Consider the following 27,309-nt stretch of genomic DNA (forward strand, 5'->3'; position numbering starts at 1 on the left):
TTTGAATGTAGATATTTGCTTTTCCCAACTGATGCTCAAAACAAGTTACAATTCAAGTAAGACGTTAACTATCCAAGAAGGCTTTCAAACTAGGACTAGATTTACTAAAAGATGCTAATGGAGTACTGCATGCTAACATACATTATTTGCCGCAGGTTCCATTTTTTCCAATGGGTCTATTTACTGATAATGTGCGTGAACAGTGGTAGCACAAAGTAACATGACAGTGCACTTCAGCAATTTTAACGCTAAGTAGGGTTACCATATGGCTCCATAAAAAGGAGGACATATTGAGCCAGTCTGGCTTTTATTTCCATTGTTTTCAATGGAAGCAAAACTTGGACTGGATCAATGTGTCCTCCCTTTTTATGAAACCAAATGGTAACCCTAAACCCTAAAGGTATGACCTGGGCAATGAAGGATTGCATGATTAGCTCAGGATCTCCAGAGGCATCGGTAGGAGAAGTGGGATTAGAATTGTTTCCTCCCTGCTTCCTTATTTTCTGCTTTAACCAGTATGCACACTTCTACACCTTATTATTCTCTTTTGCTTTGTCTAGATTCCAAGAATAGTACTCCAGGTAAAGCAAGGTATCAACCAGTGGCGTACCAAGGGGCGGTGGGGGCGGTCCGCCCCGGGTGCACGCCGCTGGGGGGGGTGCCGTGCGCCGGTCAGCTTCGTTCGTTTCCATGCTCCCTCTGCCCCGGAACAGGCTTATTTTCGAAAGAGATCGCCGGCGATCTTCCGACACAAATCGGGAGATCGCCGGCGATCTCTCAAAAGCGGCCAAATCGGTATAATCGAAACCCTGTTTTTTGACACCATCGCCGTTTTCCCATCGTCGAGTCGGCGAAAGTTCAAGGGGGCATGTCGGTGGAGTAGCGAAGGCGGGACATGGGCGAGCTTGGGCGTGGATAACAGATGGCCGGCTTCAGCACATAATGGAAAAAAGAAACGCAGCGTTAATGAGTATTTCACCGGTTTTACTTGGTCACCACCAAGCCTCAAAAAGGTGCCCCAACTGACCAGATGACCACCAGAGGGAATGGGGGATGACCTCCCCATACTCCCCCAGTGGTCACCAACTCCCTCCCACACTAAAAAAATAAAAATAAAAACCTTTTTTGCCAGCCTGTATGCCAGCCTCAAATGTCATACCCAGCTCCCTGACAGCAATATGCAGGTCCCTGGAACAGTTTTTGTTGGTTGCAGTGGACTTCAGGCAGGCGGACCCAGGCCCATCCCCCCCTACCTGTTACACTTGTGGTGTTAAGTGTTGAGCCCTCCAACCCCCCCCAAAAAAACCCACTCTACCCAAATGTAGGTGCCCCCCTTCACCCATATGGGCTATGGTAATGGTGTAGAGTTGTGGGGAGTGGGTTTTGGGGGGATTTGGGGGGGGGGGCTCAGCACCCAAGGTAAGGGAGCTGTGCACCTGGGAGGTATTTGTATATATATATTTTTTAATTTTTAGAAGTGCCCCCTAGGGTGCCCGGTTGGTGTCCTGGCATGTCAGGGGGACCAGTGCACTAGAAATGCTGGCTCCTCTCACGACCAAATGCCTTGGATTTAGCCGGGGTTGAGATGGCCGCTTTTAGTTTCCATGATCGCTGAAAAACAAAAGCGGACATCTCAAACCTGGCGAACTCTGGCATTTGGCCGGGCTAAACCATATTATCGAAAGAAAAGATGGCCGGCCATCTTTTTCGATAATACGGTTCCGGCCAGCTGTTTGCGGCACCGCCACAATAGATCGCCGGCAATCTATTTCGCCAGCGCCATTCAATTATTCCCCTCTTGGTGTCTCAGTTTAGGTACCAGGGTGGTGCATACTTAGCAAATACTATAACAACATTTGGGCATGCCTAAACCATTAGAAAACACTAGTATAAAGCTGCTTTGGTATTCAAAACTTTAGGCAGAACCACTTACCCCAGGTAAATGGCTGGCCTCAGTTGGTGCATCATGCAACGTGGTAATTGATATTATTCTATAAGTTGTGCATGTCGCTTGGCCATACACCCATGGTCTGCTCATGCTCTGCCATGTATATGACTCCTTCCAGTTATGCGCTATCAGGGGCGTAGTTAAGTGGGGGCATGGGCCCCCTAGATTTGGCCCTGGGCCCCCTGCCAACGACCCTCTCAACTCCCCTCCCACCGCCAACCCGCAGCCGCCGCCGTTGGGTACCTTTGCTGGTGGGGGACCCCAACCCCCTTCAGCCGAGGTCCTCTTCTTGGGTGCGGTCGCGTTGCTGATCTGCAAGGCTTCTTTCTTTTTCTGTGAGTCTGACGTCCTGCACGTGCAACGTGCAGGACGTCAGACTCACAGAAACAGAACGAAGCCTTGCATATCAGCCAGCAATGTGGCCGCGCCCGAGAAGAGGACTTCGGCTGGCAGGGGTTGGGGTCCCCCGCCAGCAAAGTTACCCGATGGTGATGGCGGTGGAGGGGGAGGGTTGCTGGCGGCGGGAAGGGGGGGTCGAAAGAGTTGGCGCCAGGGTGGGGGTCAAAGTTGGTGGCGGTGGCGGCAGTGGGAGGGGGATCAAAAATGGCGGGAGGGTCTGCGGCACCGGGGGGGGGCTAAATGTGCCCCCACACCTCAGGCTCTGGACCCCCCTCCCACCGAAGTCTGGCTACGCCCCTGTGTGCTATAGCACTTACATGCTACCTTATAGAATAGTGTATAGCGCACTAGCTGACGTAAATGACAATTAAGGTAGCCCTTACAGTATATGCACGCATTGCATTCAGGGCAATTCTATAAAGGGGTGCATGCAGTTATGCATGTCTTAACTGCATGCACCCATTTATAGAATTGCCCTGAATGCGTGCATATGCAAATTTTACACAATTTATTTGTGCATCACAACTCTGCCTCCGTTCCATCTGAATTAAGCTCCCAAGATTGTCTACATGCTCATGCTGGAAAATTCTATTAACGGCGCAGAACTTAAAGAACTACTTCAGTGCAGAAAATCTGGTTGGATGTGCAAAGGGGGTATGGCCATGAAAGGGGCATGGGCGGGTCAGGAGCATTCCTATGAAATGCACGGTGTTATAAAATAGTCTGGATCCATGTCCAATTTGCACGCTGAGATTTATACTTGGTTTCAGTTGGTGTAACTCCTTGTGCCCACAGTTTAGTGCAGATCCCGACATTACATACTATTCTATAAAGGGCACCGATCCTGGAACACCTGTTATTAAATAACGTTCTGTGCTGATTTTTCTTGGCGCCAAATTTGAGCAACATTTTCTGAGTTCACCTTAAATTGTGTAAATGTAGGTGCACTCTTGTGAATCTACTTTGTATACACCTGTTCTTTTAAAAATGTACGTTTTCTTCCCAATCTCATAAAGCATGTGCTCCTCCTGATTAAGACTGGAGTGGAAGCTGCATTACACACTGAAACATAATAGAGGGATACTTACTGCAGTCACTTTCATCTGAACTGTCCTCACAATCTGGCTTGTAGTCACAGACAAGGTGGGATTCGATGCACTTCTTGTTGAAACATACAAAATCTGTGACTGAAGGACATGTCCCAGGTTTCTCTCCAACTGAAACCAACAAGAGAAATTCATATTTTAATGAAATCGAAATAAGTTCTGCTTGGAAAATCTGATCATTCTGGATATTCTATCTTCGATGGTCAATGGGTTCTTAAATGCAAGCCACTATGTTTTTTTATATACCAAGGGATCCTTTTACTAAGGTGTGCTGAAAAATGGCCTGTGGTACTGTAGGTGCAGATTTTGGGCGCGCGCAGAATCATTTTTCAGTGCACCTGTAAAAAAGACCTTTTTAATATTTTTGTCGAAAATCGACATGCGGCAAAATGAAAATTGCCATGCGTCCATTTTAGGTCTGAGACCTTACCTCCAGTCATTGACCTACTACTACTACTATTTAGCATTTCTATAGCGCTACAAGGTGTACGCAGCTTCACAAACATAGAAGAAAGACAGTCCCTTCTCAAAGAGCTTACAATCTAGCGGTAAAGTCTCATGCAGTAATCAGGCCGTAATGACATACATGCACCAAATTTCACTTGGCGTGCGTCCGATACGCGCAACAGAAAATAAAAATTATTTTTTGGCCAAGCGTATTGGACGCACACCAAAAATGAAATTACTACAAGAGCCATGCTGTAGCCATGTGGTAGCTCTATTTTGGCACACATTGAGCACACATAGATGCTTACATGGCTTAGTTAAAGGGCCCCCAAGATATTCAGCATCAGTATCTGAAAAGGCAGGCTGTCCAAATTGTCAGTGTTATTATCCGAATAATAAGTCTGAAAATCTGGGTATGGACTGTGTAAGCAGAACTTATCCAGGTACTATAGATTCCTACATATATAGGGCTAGATTTAAAATATGGCACCGTAAAAATTGGTACCAAAAATAATATGCCTAGGCGTATTCTATAAACTGTGCCTAAAGTAAGGCGCAGTTTATAGAATATGCCTAGGGCCTGTCCACATGACTAAATCTAGTTGCGGGAATTTATGCCAAGTAAAAGTTGGTGTAAATGCCAATGACTAAGTACGGCATGGAGCGGATGTATTCTACAACAGTGCGTACAATTTTTAGAAATCACCATGATCCACCTATTCCATGCCCATGGCCATGCCAACTTTTCAGCAGTGCGCATTTGAATTTAGCTGCTTCACTTATAGAACACACTTAGCAAGTTGGGCATGTAAATTCTAATTAAAGCCAATTATTGTCAATAATTGCTTGTTCATTGGCAATTATCAGACTGATGGGCTTGTTAAGATAATTGAGCTGTGCACGCAATACAGAGTACGATCTGAATTGTGTGCGCAACTCAACTCGCACTATATAGAATCTGGGGGATAACCCCCATGGAACATCGACCCCCCCCCTTAGTTCTTCTAATGGATGCATGGATGCTATCCAGTCTCAACCTTTTATTTCTGCCTTACTAATGTGAAAAGCATAAGCACAGGGTATTTTACCCCAAATTTATTCTATCTAATAGCAGGATATGATACTTTTTTATTTTGCTCACTCCTTTTTCAGTAGTAGCTAAAGGTGAGTTACATTCAAGTACACTATCCCAGGAGGGCTCACAATCTAAGTTTGTACCTGAGGTAATAGAGGGTTAAGTGACTTGCCCAAGATCACAAGGAGCAGCAATGGGATTTGAACCGGCTACCTCCTGATTGCAACACCTGTGCTCTAACCACTAGGCCACTCCTCTGAATTGCCTGAAATGTCCATTTGCAGTCTTTTCCTTTACAACATTTTTTCCATTTACTTTGAAGATGGTATGATAATCACATATTCACATGGACTTTATACTGCAGAAATCTATTTTATGAACATTTTAAGAAATACTCCATTTTATCATTGCTACCTTTATTTATGACTGCAAAGTGGGATTCAAGCCACTGAAGTGACAGCCCATTTGTCTCTGAACAGAATAGTAAATCAAAAAGCCCATAATACCTAACATTTGTTTTCCTTTAGCATGTTCTTCAGAATTCCACAAACTATTTTTACACCCCCTCCTACACACACACACACATTTCACCATTATCTTTAAAGTACCTGTACATCTTTGATTTTAGACTGTTGGCCATTATTTCACAAACACATCCTTGTGTAAATTGTAGCATTCATATGTGTACATTTCAGAATGACTCTGTTAACACTTGAAAATGTGCATCATGAAGAGAGTTCAAGGGAGCATGATATTGGCTTGACTTGGACGGGACATGCTATTTACACTGACACAGTTTTGCACGATATGCCCATTATTGGATCAGAGCTCCTTAAAAAATGTCTTATCCAATCCTTGGTCCTACTCCCATGGGTTCTGTATATAGCACCCAAAATTGGGTGTCCACAATCCAAGTTGTGCACCCAACTAAATTAGCTAACAAGCCAATTAGTGCCAACAATTGAGTGCTAATTGGCACCAATTTTGAATTTGAATGCACATCTTGCTATGCACTATTCTACAATGTGTGCCCAAATTCCATAGTGTGTAATACAAAGGGGGTGGGGCGGGGTCATGGGAGGTGCATGGGTGGGTTAGGGGCATTTCTAAAATTTGCATGGAATGTTATAGAATAATGGGGATGTGCGACAGGAGTTTCACCTGGTTTCCGCAGCAAAATCGGCACTCATAATGGGCACTTTCTTTGAGTGGTCAGTGCAGAATAGCATTTCAGTGCTGATTCTTTGGTGCTGATTTTTGAGTGCCATTTACTGAATCTAGCATAATATATTATCAGGAGATTACAATTAATACAAAATACCTCAGTGAAACTCTTGAAAGGTGCTGAGAGTGTTGATAGAGTTACTCAGTTAGTGAGCGTTGGTTAATGTTTTTTTTTCTTGCATTCCATTTAAGATACTCAAATTTGCCCATTAGGCTATTCATTCAAGATTTCCTCAATTTCTGTTTAACTTACTGATTACATATGTTAACCTTCATGCTCACCACATTCCTCTCAACAATCTCTGCTGGTCATTCCTTCTCATTTAAAGATACGCTTGGATCACAGACAACATGCTTGTTTTAGGGGCCAAGGGGGTCTTTTACAAAGTGGTGGTAAGCCCAATGCGGGCTTACTGTGCGTTAATCCGGACCTACCACTAGGCTACCACAGCAGCCCGGTGGTGGTTCCCACCCCCAGCATGCACCACTTCCAGTGCTACAAAAATATTTTTTATTTATGTAGCGGTGGTGTTTACCTGGTGGTAATCAGGCAGTGCCGCATGCTGCTCGGATACTGCTGGGTTAGTGCAGGAGCCCTTACCACCACCTTAATAGGTGGTAGTAAGTGGTCCCCCTGACGTGGCCACATGACAAGTCGTTTTCTTGCCGCATGGCCATTTCTTTGAAAAACAGACAGCCTTTTTTCTGCTGTTGTAAAAGGGGGCTTCATCACATGTCAAAAATATGCCCTGAAGCTAGCGCAGCCCCCCCGTTAGCGCATCTTGGTAAAATGATCCCCCTGTCATTACAAGAATCATGATTTCTGCACTGTACCAGAAAAGTCTAGAGGAGGATGTCTGGTCATCTGTCTGTGAGCTGAAGCTGAAAGCGTAATTTAGTTTTGCAGCAAGACAATGATCCAAAACACAAAAGCAAGACTATATCTGAAAAGATGAGAAACAAAATTAAAGGATAGGCCTAGTCAGTCCTGACGTGAACCCAATAGAGATGCTGTGGCAGGACCTGAAATGAGTAGTTCATGCACACGAAAACCTACAAATGTATCTGAATTAAAGCAATTCTGCAAAGAAGAGTGTGCTAAGATTCATTGACAGTGATATGAAAGACAGATATTAAATTATATTGTTTGGTTGCAATTATTGCTGCTAAAATTGGTACAACCAGACATTAAGGGCCCTGTTTACTAAGGTGCGCAGCATTTTTAGTGTGTACACAAATTAGCACGCGCTAACTGTGTAGGCGCCCATAGGAATATTGTGGGCACCTACGCAGTTAGCGCACGTTAATGGTTAGTGCATGCTAAAAATGCTAACGCGCCTCTAGCAAGGCTTAGTAAACAGGGCCCTCAGTCTTTTACCTGCTACATTAAAAGGGGGCCTCCATGCATGTCAAAAACATGCCCCAACACCACTGCAGGCCCCTTTTACCTAAATAGTATAATAATTTGAAAACTGTGTTATGTGTTTACTCAGGTTCCATTAGGGGAAATGGGGGGGGGGGGGGACTTTTTCACATTACTTTCTAGGTGATGAATGAGGTCCACTATCTTCATACCAGGCAGGAAAATTACTAAGCGATTCTCACATCCACCAGCTACCCAGCTATCTATACCTCTAATGAATGAATCACCAACTACACTCAATTATACCCTATTCCAATTACATCCAGTCCTATCCCCACACAAAGACCAACAAAATATACATCTAAAAACCTGAGAAATATACAGAGCAAAAATATTCAGTTAATTTTTGGTTCATTTGGGATTTTTTTCATTTTCAGACTTTTTTTATGCTTTTCATGCATTCATTTTTATAAAAATGTTATATGCATTGAATCTCATTAATATGTACTAATCAACTTAATGTTATCTTCACTAGAATCCCTCATTTTCTAGTCCACAGTGCTTTAGATCTCCTCTGATCCTCTCTCAGTCATTCTCACCCCCCCAAGCCACATTTACATAAGTACATAAGTAATGCCATACTGGGAAGAGACCAAAGGCCCATCAAGCCCAGCATCCTGTCCCCGACAGCGGCCAATCCGGTTCAAGGGCACCTGGCAGCTTCCCAAACGTACAAACATTCTATACATGTTATTCCCGAAATTGTGGATTTTTCCAAGTTCATGTAGTGCCGGTCTATGGACTTGTCCTTTAGGAAACCGTCCAAACCCTTTTTAAACTCTGCCAAGCTAACCGCCTTCACCACGTTCTCCAGTAACGAATTTCAGAGTTTAATTACGCGTTGGGTGAAGAAACTTTTTCTCCGATTTGTTTTAAATTTACTACACTGTAGTTTCATCGCATGCCCCCTAGTCCTAGTATTTTTGGAAAGCGTGAACAGACGCTTCACATCCACCTGTTCCACTCCATTCATTATTTTATATACCTCTATCATGTCTCCCCTCAGCCGTCTCTTCTCCAAGCTGAAAAGCCCTAGCCTCCTTAGTCTTTCTTCATATCTGATAATGATCCCCCTTGCTCATGCCCTATACAAGCAAAATCTTAATCCTTTTCTGTATGCAGATGATGTCACCATTTACATACCGTTCAATTCTAATCCAACAGAAATCACTGTTGCGATAAAGACTAGTTTAAGCTTAATGGATGCCTGGGCATCGGCATTCAAACTCAAATGCAACAAGGAAAAAACTCACTGCCTTATTCTCTCTTCTCACCACAAAACAAACCTCCCTTCATCCATAAAAACCCTGGAACATACTCTTCCAATATCAGACAAACTGAAGATCCTTGAAATTACTATTGACACCAACCTAACCCTGAAGAGCCAAGCCTCTGCCACCATGAAGAAAATGTTCCATGCAATGTGGAAACTCAAACGGATCAAACAATTCTTCCTAAGGGAAACTTTGCATAACATAATTCAAACAATGGTACTATCACATGTTGACTACTGTAACGCCGTTTATATGGGATACAAAGAACAGATCTTAAGGAAACTCCAGACCACGCAGAACACGGCAGCTAGACTAATTTTTGGAAAGTCAAGATTCAAAAGTGCTAAACCCCTACACGAAATACTGCACTGGCTACCAATCAAGGAATGAATAGCCTTCAAAATTTGCACTCTGGTCCACAAAATAATCCATAGTCTGGCCCCAACCTACATGACCGAATTTATCGACTTACCAACTAGAAACATCATCAAATCATCAAGACCGTTTCTAAACCTGCATTACCCAAACTGTAAAGGACTAAAATATAAATCAACATATGCATCCAGCTTTTCCTACATTTGCACCCAGCTCTGGAATGCATTACCTAGAAACATTAGAACTGTGAACACCCATCTAAAATTCTGAAAAGACCTCAAGACTCACCTCTTCCGGAAAGTCTACCCAGCAGACCCGAACTAATTCATGAACAATGCATCACATCTGTCAAACTAAGAAATGAACAATACCTCATCCACACCCTTGTCACCTCTCATTTGGACTACTGCAATCTGCTTCTTGCTGGCCTCCCACTTAGTCACCTCTCCCCTCTCCAGTCGGTTCAAAACTCTGCTGCCCATCTCGTTTTCCGCCAGAGTCGCTTTACTCATACTACCCCTCTCCTCGAGTCGCTTCACTGGCTCCCTATCCGTTTTTGCATCCTATTCAAACTTCTTCTACTAACCTATAAATGTACTCACTCTGCTGCTCCCCAGTATCTCTCCACACTCGTCCTTCCCTACACTCCTTCCCGTGCACTCCACTCCATGGATAAATCCTTCTTATCTGTTCCCTTCTCCACTACTGCCAACTCCAGACTTCGCCCCTTCTGTCTCGCTGCACCCTACGCCTGGAATAGACTTCCTGAGCCCCTATGTCTTGCCCCATCCTTGACCATCTTTAAATCTAGATTGAAAGCCCACCTCTTTAATATTGCTTTTGACTTGTAACCACTCGCCCCCACCTACCCTCCTCTCCTCTTTCCTCTACACATTAATTGATTTGCTTGCTTTATTTTTGTCCATTAGATTGTAAGCTCTTTGAGCAGGGACTGTCTTTCTTCTATGTTTGTGCAGCGCTGCGTACGCTTTGTAGCGCTATAGAAATGCTAAATAGTAGTAGTAGTAGTAGTAGCAATACCCTTTCCACATAATCCTATTACTTCAAACTGTACGAATTTTACCACTCCAGTTATAATTGTGTTCTTCTACCGTTATCCTACTCTGTATTGCTCACTAAAAGCTGCAGTCCCATCCCCGGAGACTTATCAGCCTCATTGGGATTACTTCTCTCTATATGCTACTATATATTCGTCCCAGAGTTGTATTCTCTTTCCCGGAACCTTATCAGCTTCCTTGCACCTACTGTTACTCTATTCTCCACTCTGTATATATTCCCGGAATTGGTACTCTCCTCTCCGGAACCTGTAAGCCACATTGAGCCTACTGTTATGTGGGAAAATGTGGGATACAAATGTAATAAATAAATAAATTGGATATTAGCAAGCAATTATCAGCACTAATTGGCATTAATTACAATTTACGCACACAACTTGGTAAATGTATTCTGTAATGCGGTGTGCATAAATTCCAAGTTGCACAGTTGAAAAGGGGGCATGGCTATAGGCATGGAATAGGTATTTCTAAAATCTGTGTGCATTATTATTGAATACTACTACTACTACTACTTAACATTTCTAGAACGCTACTAGGGTTACACAGCGCTGTACAAATTAACAAGGAATATACCCACTCTGTACCTAATACAGGCTTTGGAATTTACACCAAGTAAAACATGGCCTAAATAGACATGGCCAAATTTGTTCGTATAGAGAGGTGCTCGGTGTATTCTATATACCATGCAGAAAGTTATGCCTATTCTATAAAATTTAGGCATACTTTACAGAAAACGTCTAGGTGTAATTTTTTACTGCATAGATTTTTCAGGCACTATATATAGAATCTAGCCCTCAGCACATTACAATAACTAACCAGCAATGCAAAACTTAATATATCATTGGAATTTATCTGGTGTCTTTCAACCAATTCCAATCAAAACAGCTATGTCAGGGGAAAATTCTCATTGCATCTGGAGAATGTAAATTGCACAGCATACATAGCCTTTGCTACAACTCTCAGTGACAGTGGTTTTTCGACATAAGAATGAGGCTTCATTATTATGAAGTTACAAAGCACATTTAAAACAAATAAAAAAATATTTTTTCTCAATATATAGTTAATGTCTGGAACTCACTGCGAAAACAAGTGTTAAAAGCAGTTAAGGTAGCTGGGTTTAAAAAGATGTAGGCGAATTCCTGAAGAAAAATATCCATATACCATTATTAAGGTAGACTTGGAGAAAGCATATGTTTATCCCTGAGCATAGAATCATGTTATTTTTGAGTACTCTGCCAGTTACTTGTAATCTGGACTGTCCATTTTTGGAAATAGGATACTAGGCCAGATTGACCCTTGGTCTGACCCAGTAGGCTAACTCTTTTGTTCTTATGTATTATGTTCATTCCAGTCAAGGCTACATAGGAAGAGGAGGTGATGTATTGCCACTACTCTGCTCAGAAGGCATGAGGGGATACACAGGCCAATCCAACTGTCACATTTTCCTGGTCTCCTGTGGCAATTCAATAGAAAAGGAATTCAGTGAGAAGGGTTGGATTTTGACTTTTCCCCCCCCTGTAGATACTGAATTGGCAAGAGACCAGGGGCTTAAGTAAAACCAAAGAGCTAAGGTAACCTGAAACTCATGCTGTCACAGCAGAAGTGAAATAGAAGCAGCTGGTAAAGGGGATTTTTTGTTGTTGTTGCTCAATTCAGAGCTGTCAGATAGTTGTCAATGTGCATAAGAGAGATGTTTTCTGTTGGTTTTCAGTTCATAGTAGCCTAGTGGTTAGTGCAGTGGACTTTGATCTTGGGGAACTTAATTTGATTCCCACTGTAGCTCCTTGTGACTCTGGGCAAGTGACTTAACTCTCCATTGCCCCAGGTACAAAATAAGTACCTGTATATAATTTGTAAACCACTTTGATTGGAACCACACAAAGGTGATATATCAAGTCCCATCCCTTTTTGTCTGATCTTTGGATTTTGTTTTTCATTTATTTTGACATATTCATTATAAAAATGTAAAGGTGTGTTAAAACTGTTTAAAGCACACTAATCAACACTATATTGCTTTAGGATAAAGTCATATTGCAGCTGTGGAAATAAATAGAAAATGAAAATAAGGTGATCTTTTTATTGGACTAATTTTAATACATTTTTACTAACTTTCAAAGACCAAAGCCCCCATCTTCAGGTAAGATACAGGATACTGTAACATCAGCATATTGTACTGACCTGAGGAAGGAGGTTTTGGTTTCTGAAAGCTAATTGAAAAATGCATTAGTCCAATAACATTGTATTATCTTTTTGTTGTTGTTGTTGTTGCTTTATTTCTGTTTGTTAATTTGTAAAGTGGTGATTGGTATTTGATGGTTATTTTTTAAGTTTACATCTGCTATCTTTATATTTGTATTTTGCACAGTACTAGGGATCATGCAACACTGTTTCTATGGTGTTGAATTGTATGCAGAATCTGGCTTCTTGGGGGTTCAGTTTAATTTTTGTGGTTACTTATTTTATACTGGATGAGGTTGTATCTGTGTTCTATGTTTATGAAAAAGACATGGTTTTCTGTTGACAGGATCATCTTTACTTATCTGGCTTCTTTGGTTTTATGATGGGTGTATTGATGTTCTAGTGCTCACTACAGTGTTTAAGATGCTGCCTTTTCCTAGGTACACCCTTGTTATGTGACTCATGAGTTATTCCTAAAAATAATTTTTTCATATAGAGGAGGGGGTGTTAAAAAATGATTGGCCTTGTGTGTCAAATACGTTAGGTATGCCACTGTCCACAGTGAACTGATTCAGGCACTTAGTTTCATTTTATTGTGGTTCTGAAAACCTGAGGCATAAGTATATTTGATTCCTCAAACTCTCCTTCAAAGTCCAGGACCAAAGAAGAAAGTTAGGAGCAGAGATGCCAAGGAGGGAGAAATTTTTGAGAGGGAGATTTTAGCACATGCCTCTAGCCTCACCCCACTCTACTACCAGTCTACCAATAATTGCTCAATCACAGTTTAAATTATGTACACCAATTTATCAATAAAGTACTCCTGTTGTCCTAGTCTTGAAGGCCCAGTGTTGCTTTTGTGTTTCTCTTTCTTTCTGATCTAATCTTCGGCAATCTTTCTGCCATTCTAGGCCACAAACTAATCATATGCCTGAAAGGCCAAGAGTCATATTTTTCAAGTATTAAGAAATGAGAGGTGGTCACGGCAGATTCGGAACTGCAGGCAGAGAAAAGAACAGCACAACATATTGGTTGCTATCTGTATACCATAAAGAGAAAATGTAAATTCAGTTTTCCTGGTACAAATACAAGGCTTAAAATGTACTGGAATCAAAAGGAACTTCCAAATTGCAATATTTCTTCAAAAATATTAATGATTTGTAGTGTTGTTTGAAGTCACTGTTAGATAACCACAGGCTGTGTAACAGTACTTTCAAAGTGAACTAGAAATCATTATTTTAATAAAGCCCTAACCGCAAATAAAGCATACAATAGAGATTGGCAGCTGCTATTCACAGCATCACTTAATCTAGGTGCTGTGTTGCTCATCGGCTTCATTTTTCCACAGGTGCTGATAACACAAGTTAATTAAAATAGGGGGATATTTTCAAAGCATCTACTTTGCTGCAAGGTCTGCAGATGCTTTTTACCCATGGACTTTGAACCAAATTTCAAAAGAGAGCATATGCAAGAACTTTCTCTTTGAAACTTTTTCACTTGATTGTTAAGTCTGTTGTACATATTGGAAAGAGCTTTCATAATTTTTTGAAACTGCAAAAATATGTACATAAGAACGTAAAAAATTAAGAAATGGGTCAGACCAAAGGTCCATCTAGCTCAACAGGCTGTTTCTAACATTGGCCAATCCAGGTCACAAGTACCTTGCAGAATCCCAAGAAGTAGCAAGATTCCATGTCACTTACCCCCAGGGTTTAGCAGTGATTTTCCATTAGTCTACCTTAACAGTTTATGAGCTTTACCACCAGTAATTTGTCCAAACATTTTAAAAATCAAATATACCAACTGTTTTTACTACATTCTCCAGCAATGAGTTCTGGAGTATAACTATGCATTGACTGAAAAAAATATATATTTTCTCCAATTTGTTTTAAATCCAATGAGTTGCAAGATCCGAGGTAACATGGCTTTACCATAAGAAAATCCTGCCAATTGAATCTGATTGCTTTTTTAACAACACTGGTCCCTTAACTTTGATATGGCACATGCAGAATAGAATCTAGAGAGATACCAGATAGGAGGGCAGAGAGACCTTGGGGTATTGGTGTCAGAGGATCTGAAGGTGAAGAAACAACGCAACAAGGCGACGGCTGTGGCCAAAAGGATGCTAGGCTGCGTAGAGAGGGGCATAACCAGCAGAAGAAAGGCGATGTTGATGCCCCTCTACAAGTCATTGGTGAGGCCCCACTTGGAGTATTGTGTTCAGTTTTGGAGGCCATATCTTGCTAAAGATGTAAAAAGACTGGAAGCGGTGCAAAGAAAAGCTACAAAAATGGTATGGGATTTGCAAAGCATACGAGAAGAGACTTGCTGACCTGAACATGTATACCTTGAAGGAAAGGAGAAATGGATGATATGATACAGACGCTCAAATATTTGAAAGGTATTAACCCGCAAGTGAACCTTTTCCAGAGACAGGAAGGCGGTAGAATTAGAGGACATGAATTGAGGTTGAAGGGGGGCAGACTCAGGACTAATGTCAGGAAGTATTTTTTCACGGAGAGGGTGGTGGATATGTGGAATGCCCTCCCACAGGAGGTGGTGGAGATGAAAATGGTAATGGGCTTCAAACATGCGTGGGATAAACACAAAGGAATCCTGTTTAAAAGGAATGGTTCCGTGGAATCTTAGCGGAGATTGGGTGGTGACGCCGGTAATTGGAAAAAAACCGTGACTGGGCAGACTTCTACGGTCTACACCCTGATCGTGACTGAATAGATAGGGATGCGCTGGAGTGTAAATATTAAGGGGCTTCGATGTTAGCTTCAGAACTTAGTACAAGAACAGTACTGGGCAGACTTCTACGGTCTGTGCCCTGAGAAAGGCAAGGACAAATCAAACTCGGGTATACATATGAAGTAACTCATATCATGTAAAATGAATTTATCTTGTTGGGCAGACTGGATGGACCGTACAGGTCTTTATCTGCCGTAATTTACTATGTTACTATGAGGCATATTTCAAAGCACTTACCCTTCCAAAGGTCCATAGGTCAGTGACGTTCCTAGGGGGGCTGACACCCGGGACGGATCGCCGATGTGCCTCGTCCCCGGGTGCAGCGACCCCCCCTGGGTGCAGTGCGACCCCCCCCCTGATGAAAGGGCACCCCCCGGCGAAAGAACCCCCGGGTGCATGCCGCTGGGGGGGTGCCGCGCGCCTGTCCGCTTCGTTCGTTTCCATGCTCCCTCTGCCCTGGAACAGGAAGTAACCTGTTCCGGGACAGAGGGAGCACAGAACAAACATAGCAGACAGGCGCGCAGCACCCACCCAGCGGCGTGCACCCGTGCCGGACCGCCCCCCCCGCCCCCCCCCCCCCCCCTTGGTACGCCACTGCCATAGGTTTCTATGGAACTTTGGAAGGCTAAGTGCTTTGAAAATATGCCTTCATGTTACTATGGTTGTTGTGTGGTTGCTTGATACTTTTGTTACTTTCTTCTTTTTTTGGTTTTAAGATTTGGACTCCTGATAGGCATAGGATGAAACATGGGCCATAATGAGTCCATGCTTCAGCGGAGTCAGTTGTTTTTATCTGATGTGCTGTCTTCAAGCAAAAGAACTGCTGCTATACACAATAAAGATGTGCTACTTCGTTTGGTTCTTTGTATTGGTCATTTCAACTCCTTTGTTTTGTATGCATTGCTTTTTGTGGAATTGTTTGCTTTTCCTTTGCTGTTGGATTAAATTTTAATTGCCAGAGCTTACATTATTCTTCTAATTTTTTTATTCTTCTAATTTTTTGTAGATTTCTACTCCCTCTATAATGTCCACTCTGTTGGGAAATATTTGTGTCATCTGCAAAAATGCAAACCTATCCTTCTAACACTTTGGCAATGTTGCTCACAATTATATTAAATAGAATTGGTGCAATTACCAATCCCTGAAGAACTCCACTATTCACTTTCCTTTCCTCCATCAGACTTTCATTCATCACTACCCTTTATCATCTGTTAGTCAACCGGTTTCCAATCCTGTTCACAGCTTGGGTTTTAACTTTAGGAAGTGCATCACAGGCTTTGTTGAAATCCAACTAGATTACATCTAGGGCATGTCTCTTTATCCAGTTGTTTGGTCAACCAGTCAAAAAAATCAACCAGATTAAATTAGCAAGATTTTCTTTTGATAAAACCAAAATATTCATGCCCAGATGGTCGAAAGCCCTGCACTGTTCCAAACAGCGCTCTAAAAATAGCGCTGGAACAGTGAGGAGCTTTACCAACCCCTATGATCTTTTGGGGGGGCAACTTCCTGACAAGAGTGATGGGACCTTCTCACCCTCCTTCCTGATAAGAGTTTTCATGGGGCCTTGGGGTTTCCACCTCATCCCTCACCTCAGGCAATAGATTACCGTGAGTCGCCCCCTGGGAGTTAGTGCTGTCAGTGGAGGAGGACAAAAGAAAAAAAGTTGTGCCTGGGGCGTAAGCGCTACCTTTGGGGGAGAGGAAAAAAGTTCTCTAGGAAGGGAGGGAGTGAGGGAGGGGAGGGAAAAACTGCTGCCTGTGTACGGATGTTGGTGTCAGGCCTAGGTAAGAGGAAAGGAAAAGTGCACTTTCCCCTTGCTAATTTCTGTGAATGTGAAAAGGGACATTAGAGAAATTTCCCATGGTGCTCAGCTTCACATAATTTCATATTTAATGCCAGTACCTGGACATGGCCTGGTTCATTTTCAGACATTAAAAATGAGCTTCTAAAATAAGACCCTTTAAATACCGAGACAGCGCCTAACCACCTTCCCCATTCATGATACCTACACTGACTACATAGTTTGTTACCTTTAGATTGTAAGCTCTCTTGAGCAGGGACTGTCCTTCCCCATGTTTAAACTTGTACAGTGCTGCGTAACCCTGGCAGCGCTATAGAAATGCTAAGTAGTAGTAGTAGGGTTGAAAATTAATATAAAGATATACAGTTTAAAATAATAGAAGTCACAATCCTAGCAGCTCTGCTCTGCTGAGGTAGACAGTTGCAGAATTCAAGCTTCAAATTCACCCTACCTCCCAAGACACTGTCAATAGAAACTTTGGATTTCTTATGAACGTTCCCAATATCTCTTATACTTTGTCTATCAAAGAGAAAACATCAGTTACCTCTAGGTGAAACAAGTCTCAATGCCAGGTTGCTATGTCTTAGACTCTATGATTCGTACCCTCCTGCACTTAGCTTCTGTGAATTGCTTCTAACTCCTCACACTCTTCATTTGGATCGAAAGAGCTCATCTGGTCTCCTTTTACTCATCAGGCCTCCTACAGCTCCAAATCTTCACTCAAAGTATAATCTCTGGTATAGTGCTGTGAGCCAGCCATTGACAAGATTCTGCCCAGGGCTGCACTCTTTAAGCAATCATAACCCCTCTCTTTCTGGCAGGGACTCATCCTACTCTTACCTCAGTCTGAAGAACTATTCCAGAGCAGAAAGCTCCTAACTTTAAATAATAGCACTCCTTTTACCTGATAGAACCACTAGAATATCAAGTATCCAGAAAAGCTAAATGGAAAAGATGGTTTCCTTTTAACTTTTTCCACAACATGTTTGAGTCAAAGCCCATGGTAATTTAAATAGTTTCTTTTTCAGCTTGAAAGAGATACTTTCTTCAGCCAGGCGATGGATATGTTTGACAGACCACATCATCTGAACACTAAAGCATTGAGTAGGCTGGACCATGATATTTACATACTCTGTGAAGCTTTCCCGACTGTCAGTCATTTCAGGCTAAGCATCATCTATCACCTTCCTTCACTCTGACATTGACAACTTGGAAAAAGTCTTTCAAGTGCTATACATTTTTTTTTTTTATAGAATCTGAATATGCAGGGCAAACAGCCTCTGGTCTCTTATCAGCAGATTCCTCCCCTTTCATTATAAATTGGGAACTTGCCTTGCTGCAGGCCATTCATTATAAGGGCATGTATTGCTTTTATGTCATAGCTTTTCTAGCAGAATGTGGTACCCCATGAGGATGGAGTATGTTTGAGGAAGAAGCCAGTTTTGTGGGTTAATACCATATAGGAGGACACCCAAGTCCTTGAGTAGATTAGCAGCAGAGCCACCATCTAGAGTAGGAATCAGATATAGACGTGCCTAAATTTATGTACAACCCCTGCATTTAAGTGCTATTCTATAAACCGCACCTAACTTTAGGTGCATATTATAGTGCTTAAGTGGGGGGGGGGGGGGGGGGGGGGGGTTGGCGTCAGTTTTTTCAGCACAATATATAGAATCAACCTCTATATGTCTGTTTATTGTATTGTTTTGTTTATATTTTTATTACATTTTTCAATGACCACCATATTACAATGAGGTAACAAGTCACACAACAAAAATAAGCAAAAGTAGTATATCATATAATCTTTAAAGAATCAGAAAACAATCAAACTCAAAAATAACTACTCATAATTATATAGAGATGGAGGAGAGACTGAAGCTATAAAAATAAAAAAAACAATAACAAAGAAAGACATAATTATCATAACATCTCTTTAACCTCATAACCATAACTGTTTTTTTACGCATTCATACCTGCCAATGAGTTTGCGCAAACTCCTCTAACTGCTTATGATCCAAAAATACATAATCCTGCATATCTTACAAAACGTTTCCTGGAGAATTTTAAGGAGAAAGTCATATCAAGGACCAAAGCCCTAGGTTTCAGTTGAAGAAAAGCTTCCTTGATCTGTGTTTAAACAGATATATCAGGGAACACATTAATTTTGTGACTGTGAAGTAACCTAAATCTATTCAAGAAAATTTCATTACATTATCTCTATCAAAGGTTAGCAAAAAAGAGGCTACTAAAGTAGCTCTATTACTAGGCTCTTCAATAGAAGTGTCCAAACATTGTGTTGTGTTGTTTTATTTTCACATTGTTTTATTTATTTTATTATTTTTTAAATCCATTATTATGAATGTGGTTTTAGGGGTCCTTTTACAAAAGCACGCTGAAAAATGGCCTGTGGTAGTATAGATGTGTGTTTTGGGCGTGCGCAGAATTATTTTTCAGGGTACCTACAAAAAATGCCTTTTTTTTGCTAAAAATGGACGTGCAGCAAAATCAAAATTGCTGCACATCTATTTTGGGTCTGAGACCTTACCGCCAGCCATAGACCTAGTGGTAAAGAATTTGGGCGGTAATGACCTACGTGTGTCAGATGTCAGACGCACGCCAGACAATAAAAAAAATATTTTTCAGATGTGCGTATCGGACATGCGCCAAAAATGAAATTACTGCAAGAGCCACGTGGTAGTTGGGCAGTAACTCCAATTTGGTGCACGTTGAGTGCGCGTAGCCTTAGTAAACTGCCTAGAATGGTAGATAGTGTGAGTATAAGTATTTTAAATAAATTAATATTTGTCCAGGGCAGGCAAGCATTTTTGCACCCTCCAACTACTGCCCTGATCATCTTTATCCTTTACCCTGTCCACTCTGAACCCTTGCCTTCTTTTCATGCCCCTTCCCCTGCCAACCCAGATGGGAGGAAGAGAGAAGCATTCTTCCTGGTTTTTGATCTTCCTCTAACTCATGCTTGCATTTCAGTCATTTATCCTCCGCCATGGTGCTTTTCACCCATGTTAGCTGCCATATTTACATACCCTCTTAATTCTTCCCTAGTTGTTAGCATTTTGCACTACAGACTAGAAGAGAGACCACATGGGAACACCTTATTCCTATTTAGCAACAATGGAAATAACATATGTATACCACTCTATGGGGTCTAAATACTACATTCTATTGAATATAAACGTGGCAGCTAGAGTATACTAACAGTGTAACTAAGTAAATGTAACTAATTATGTACCTAAGTAAAACATTTTGACATTTTTACCTGTAAGGAAGATTTCTTTTACTTTAACTGAAATAATAATTTCATCAATTTTTATTACTTTTGCTCAGTTACATCTGATGTTTGCAGTTAAAAGTAAAAAGTAAAAGTGGAAGTGAGATGTAAATGATGATTCCATCAGTTAACCAAATGAAACAACAAAATCTGGAACAGGATTTTACTAATGTAATCTTCGTCACACAAACAGTAGATCATCTCATCTTAAATTTTGCTTTTCAGTGAATATAGCCTATAAGAACAGTGGGCTTACATGTGGTTGTTGAACTGTTTACTGGTCACCAGCCAAACAGAACAGTGATGAGTTGGATCACTTTGAAGTATGAAGCTGAAGCCTTTAGCAATTCTTGGTGAACAGATATATGTCTCTATCACAACGGACTGTTGGTCATCCCAGGGAAAATTTTATACTGGAGTGACTATCCACTAGAATGGTAGAGTTTTAGAGAGGAAGTGTGCTTAGATGATGAGCGCTTTCGATATGTGGACCACCAAATCATACTAAGAATACTTGACAATCTCTCCTCCTTGGAAGTGGAATGTGGAGTCCCACAAGGCTCATCACTCTCACCTATTTTATTCAACCTAATGATGATCCCACTAGCCAAAGCCCTACCTAACCAAGAACTCAACTCATTCCTATATGCTGATAATGTCACAATCTACATCCCTTTCAAAATCAATCCATCAGAAATGAACTCTGAAATCACAGTCAGCATGAGCATCATGGAAGCTTGGATATCAGTCTTTAAGCTAAAACTTAACAGGGGAAAAAAACACATTGCCTCATACTATCATCCCCGTACAACACTAAACAATTTACATCAATCAATGCACTGGGCTCATCGCTCCCAATCTCTGACAGCTTGAAAATCCTAGGCATCACCATACACTGGTACTTATCACTTGAAAGACAAGTTAAGGCCATCTCAAAGAAAATGTTCCACTCAATGTAGAAACTGAAACACATAAAACAATACTTCCCACGAGATATTTTGCAACCTGATTCAGACCATGATCCTGGCTCACGTGGACTACTGCAATGGAATTTATGCAGGATGCAAAGAGCAAATCCTAAAAAATTACAAACAGCACAAATAAACAACAGCAAGACTCATCTTTGGAAAAACAAGATTCGATAATGCCAAACCCCTTCTCCTGAAGCTATACTGGCTACTGACTAAGAACCGCAAAGCCTTCAAGATCTGTTCACTGGTCTGCAGAATAATCTTCAGCCTCTCTCTGAGCTATATGACCAACCTAATAGACTTACCAATCCAGAACACAAACAAATCAGAAAAATCCTACCTTACCCTCTACTTCCCGACATTTAAAGACATCAAATACAAATAAATAAATAAATAAATAAATCAGCTCTCGCATCCAGTTTCTCCTATATCTTCACCAAATCCTGGAATACACTTCCAAAAGACCTAAAACTGAAAGACAACTATCTAACTTTCTGAAAACACCTGAAGGACCACCTTTTAAGAAAACATATCCCTGCTGAACCTACCTAACCATCCAGCAGACCAATCATATCTACTCATAAATTCAACATCTGAACGGAAAAGGCTCAAGCTCACAGTGACCAACCCAAAGCCAAATATTTAATACATCTTTCTGAAATGTATAACGCAAACTACCCTAACCTCCTTAAACATCCACAAGCAGGACCCATTACTACATATTATGTAGATTCTACTACGTACTCACTGTCCACCTGAACTGTAACCCTGCTTGACCAATACTGTAACCTTATTCAACTATGTTGTGACCTTATTCAACTCTTCCTGTATTTTCTAACAATGAATCACTTAAACCCCATTGAACCTCCTAAGTTCCCAAACCTGTTCCTGTAGGCACCCCAGCCAGTCAGGTTTTCAGGATACTCATGATGAATATTCATGAGAGAGATTTGCATGCACTGCCTCCACTGCATGCAAATCTATCTCATGAATATTCATTGTGGATACACTGAAAACCTGACTGGCCGGGGTGCCTTCATGAACAGGTTTGGGAACCACTGTCCTAAGGTCTTAACCTGGCTCAATACTTTGTGAGAGAGCTCTACAGACTCTCACTGTCTCTCTCAAACTGTTAACCCCGCTTGTTACCTAAAGTGTTGGGAGAATATATTCTGAGTTTGATATTTAACAGCTAATTCCTATTGTTTCTTTCCTCTTACTTGCTCTCTGAGGTTTCAGTTACTTGGAATCCCCTCCAGTTTGTGGTCTGTTTTCCTGTTAACTGTGGCATGAATGAGTAGCCTAGTGGTCAGTACAGTGGCCTTTGATCCTGGGGAACTGGGTTCAATTCCCACTGCTGCTCCTTGTGAGTCTGGGCAAGTTGCTTAATCCTCTGTTGCCCCAGGTACAAAATAAGTACCTATATATAATATGTAAACCCCTTTGATTGTAACCATAGAAAAGTCCCACCTCCCTTTCCCAAAGTGGCAGATACATAGTGTAATCAAGTTATCTGAATGGGTATAGTTCACTATACCACATTACATGCAATGTAATTAATGAGGAGTAATGAACATTCTTCTGTATTAACTGAATAGAACACTGCCTGGTTGCCTCTGGTAGTTTAAGACAGAGATTTTGAAGTTAACATGCTAATTTTGGCAAATAACATATAGCAACTGCAGTTTTATTGCATTTTAGAACATTGAGATGTGAGTACAGTGCACTCCATTTAAGTGCACGTCAGATAAGCTCATTCTCTGTTTAACTGCATGCCGTACTTCAGTCCCGTTTTTGGCACCATCAATTTCTATGGGGACAAACTTCAGTTTAGCACACCACTGATAAGTGCAAGATTTGCTTATATGCATGGTTTAAGACTGCTCCTCTGCAGGAAAGACTCCGCATAAGCACACACATGGAATATGGAAGCCGATTGGCGCGGGACGAGATTTCAAATTTATCACCCCTTTAACTGCCACAGGCAGAATAAGCAAAAGAATGTTGTTAGAGTGTACACTGGAGTCGTCGTCATCATCGTTGTCGAGGCAGAGCTGTAAGACTTTAACACTGGCTGAACGAATAGAAGTTCTTAAAAAATTAGAAAACAAACAAAGTCAAGCATCTATTGCTAAAGAATATGGTGTCAATCCCAGTCAAATTTCACGTGTCTTGAAGCAGAAAGATCAGCTTCTGGAAGGCTGGCAAAACAATACAAATCCACACAGGAAACGTAAAAGAGTGGAAAAAGCTGAGGAGGTAGAAGATGCTCTTCTTCAGTGGTTTTCTCAAGTCAGGAGCAGACAGTTTCCTGTCAGTAGTCCACTGCTTATGGAGAAAGCTAACCAGCTATCTGAAAGTCTTGGACTAACTGAATTCAAAGCCACTGTTGGATGGTTGGAAAGATGGAAGGAGAGGGACAACATAAAATTCAAGAAACAACATGGTGAGAAACAAGACACTGATGACTTTGGTGCTGAAAATTGGGTTGTTTCAGTTCTTCCTACCATCTTGAACAAGTTTGCACCTCATGACATTTTCAATGCTGACGAAAACGGTCCCTACTGGCGAGTGATTCCTGATGGAACACTTGCGTTCAAACATGACAAAACTACAGGAAGTAAAACATCGAAGGACCAACTGACAATCCTCCTTTGCTGCAATATGGATGGGAGTGAGAAGTTGGAACCCCTCGTCATTGGAAAAAGCAAACAGCCCCGTTGCATCAAGAAACTTAAGTGACGTCCTGTGTCATACAAGGCTAATGCAAATTCATGGATGACTGGGGAAATTTGGAAGCAGTGGCTAAAGAAATTAGTCACTAGAATATCGGCACAAAAGCATCAGAAGAAACACTGCAGTAAATCAGATCCTTAGCTCTGGGAATAAAGTTCTATTTAAAAGAGGTTGTAATTTGTATCCTACTAATGCAGCTTTCTAGTGAGTCTTGGCTTTAACATTTAAATGTTGAGATTTACTAAATCATTTGCATTGGCCAAGTCATTCTTGCTGACTGCCATGGAAAAACTAGGACAAGTATGCTTTAATCTACTTTGCTCAACAAAAGCAGCCTGTAAAAGTTAGGTGATATAACAAAACATAATGGAAAACAAGTTTTGTTTTGTTTTTAATTTGATTTTATAAAGTTTTTCAAAAACATTTCAAGAACACATTAAATTGTAACAAGTGTACTGAATGAATATCAGACAAGTAAATAATAATTTCAGGAAAGCTACCATCAGTAAATATCTAATACCAGAAAGGAAAAAGAGAGACAGAGAAAAAAGGTAAATACAGGAAACAGAAGGGACAAGCAGAAGTTTCAACAATGAAACAGCAAGATAATTTTCACTCAGCATTAATGGCAGAAGGTGCCCCCAAATTAAGGACAGACATCTTTGCATCTACAAAAGTCTTCAAAAGTTCTGAGTCAAAAAGGTGCAAAACTATTTCCCTGATATGTCCAGTGCTTTTTTGTGCCGGTGCCTTTTTTTCTGGGGCTCCCCTGCTCGCTCCCTGCTGTTTGCACCGATCCCTGCCTCGTAAAACTTATTTTTTCGCGAACTGGCAGACTGAAGAAATAAAACAAACAGCTGACAGGCTTGCCTCCTTCGATCGCGTCGGCCGCTTCCTTTCCCTGCATTCTGGGCGCGTCCCGCCCTCCTCTGATGTCATTTCCTTTCCTTGAGGGTGGGACGCGCTGAGAATGCAGGGAAAGGAAGCGGCCGACGCGATCGAAGGAGGCAAGCCTGTCAGCTGTTTGTTTATTTCTTCAGTCTGCCGGTTCGCGAAAAAATAAGTTTTACGAGGCAGGGATTGGCGCAAACAGCAGGGAGCGAGCAGGGGAGGGAGAGCAAGTGGGGCTGGGGGGTGTGTGGGCAAGTGGGGCTGGGGGGGGTTGTGTGGCCAAGTGGGGCTGGGGGGGTTGTGTGACCAATTGGGGCTGGGGGTGTGTGGCCAATTGGGGCTGGGGGGTGTGTGTGGCCAATTGGGGCTGGGGGTGTGTGTGTGTGGGCAAGTGGGGCTGGGGGGGGGGTGTGTGGGCAAATGGGGCTGGGGGGTTGTGTGGCCAATTGGGGCTGGGGGCTGTGGCCAATTGGGGCTGGGGAGGGTGTGTGTGGCCAATTGGGGCTGGGGGTATGTGTGTATGGGCAAGTGGGGCTGGGGGGCTGGGCAAATGGGGCTGGGGTTTGATCTCGGGGGCAGGTGGAGGCTGGGGTGAGTCACTGGACATTGAAGGGAGGGGGAGGATAGGGGGCAAAAGAGAATCGCTGGACATGGAGGGGATGGGATAGTAGGGCAGGGGAGAGAGGAGAATGGAGAATTGCTGGACATGGATGGAAGGGGAAAGCAGGGAAGAGAGAATTGCTGGACTTGGATAGGAGAGAAGGGCAGGGGAGAGAGGAGAATCACTGGACATGGGAGGGGAGGGGAGAGGAGACATGCTGGACATGGATGGAGGGGAGGGAAGATAGGAAGGAGATGCACATGGATGGGATGGCAGGAGAGGAAGGAGAAATGCTGGAAATGGATGGATGGAGGGGTTGGCGGGGAGAGAGGAGAAATGCTGGACATGGAAGAAGAAAGGAGGAAAGTAAAGAAATAAATGGAAAGGAAGCCCCTGGAAAAGGAGTTAAGAGAACAGGCAGAGAGCAGCAGAATCAGACACTTGGACCAGTATGGATAGAAAACAGTCACCAGACAACAAAGGTAGAAAAAAATTATTTTATTTTCATTTTAGTGTTTGGAATTTGTCCAATTTGAGAATTTACATCTGTTGTCTTATTTTGCACTGGGTATACTGGAGCTGTAACATCTTACAGAAATGATTTATAATGAAAAAAAAAATCACAAGTTATTGTTTTTCTCCTATACTAGTATATTTTCAATGATGTCTGTTTATTTGCGCCATGGCTGATATAAGGGGTGTGGCTAATGTGGGTGTGGCTATCATAGGGGTGGAGCCATATGTGGTGACCCCGCCCATAATGAGTACTGGCACATTTTTTTCTACAAAAAATGCACTGGACATCTCACACAACACTTACACTGATGGAAGTTGAAGACAATATAGAAAATGCTTATAAAAGGTCTTGAGCTTTGAACAGAAGATTATTTTCCAGAGATACATCCTACAACACTGCTTACTTCTGACAGTTTGATGGGCATGCTAACATTTTCAGATATTGATGGCAAAGCCCTGATTTTCCTACCTTTCTTAAGTCTGCAGAACTAAGGCCTATATGATATTATTTATAGAGAAAATCCAATCTAAAAACAGTAGAGGATAGGTAATGAATACCCCAGCACAGGAACTGGTGCTTAACAGATGCTTATATTCAGTATTTGTACAATAGGACCCAACACGGCCCGTGTTTCAGCATGATGAAACACCTACCTCAGGGGTCACAAAGAAGTTCAGCTCGGATCGTTGCTGTATGCCAAAAGACTCACCATTTGGTTGGCACCAAATACCAGTTCGAGAGGACTCTTACCACAGAAAACTGGCACACAGCGAGACCTGCATCGGAGAAGTTTCCGAGCTGAACTTCTTTGTGAGCCCTGAGGTAGGCATTTCATCACGCCGAAACACAGACCGTGTTGGGTCCTATTGTACAAATACTGAATATAAGCATCTGTCAAGCACCAGTTCCTGTGCTGGAGTGTCCATTACCCATCCTCTACTCCTTTTGGATTGGATTTTCTACGTGGAGGCTTTTTCCTGTTTGCTTGTGGCTCTCATTATTTATAGAGAAGGCATGAGATCCACTTCCTTAGGGGGGTCTTTTATTAAAGCTTAGTTTGAGTTATCTGTAGCAGGTCCTACTTTATTCCTATGGGCCCTGCTGCAGATAACTCGAGCTGATCTTTAGTAAAAGACCCCCTTATATTTTGTGCAACCATTGTACCCTGCATATTTCATTTTTCTCCTCCTTGTAAATTGTTAATGCATTACATTTAGCATATCA

At 41.9% G+C, this 27,309-nt stretch overlaps 1 protein-coding gene across 1 annotated transcript in view; it reads right to left on the bottom strand.

Moving 5' to 3' along the window:
• Positions 1 to 27,309, bottom strand: part of MALRD1 (MAM and LDL receptor class A domain containing 1) — a 787,803-nt gene that overhangs the window by 334,543 nt on the left and 425,951 nt on the right. Inside the window, 1 exon segment of the mRNA XM_030202038.1 lies at positions 3,436 to 3,564. Within this exon segment, the coding sequence (XP_030057898.1) occupies positions 3,436 to 3,564 (129 nt within the window).

This window comes from Microcaecilia unicolor, chromosome 1, assembly GCF_901765095.1.
Source record: "Microcaecilia unicolor chromosome 1, aMicUni1.1, whole genome shotgun sequence".
NCBI lineage: Eukaryota > Metazoa > Chordata > Amphibia > Gymnophiona > Siphonopidae > Microcaecilia > Microcaecilia unicolor.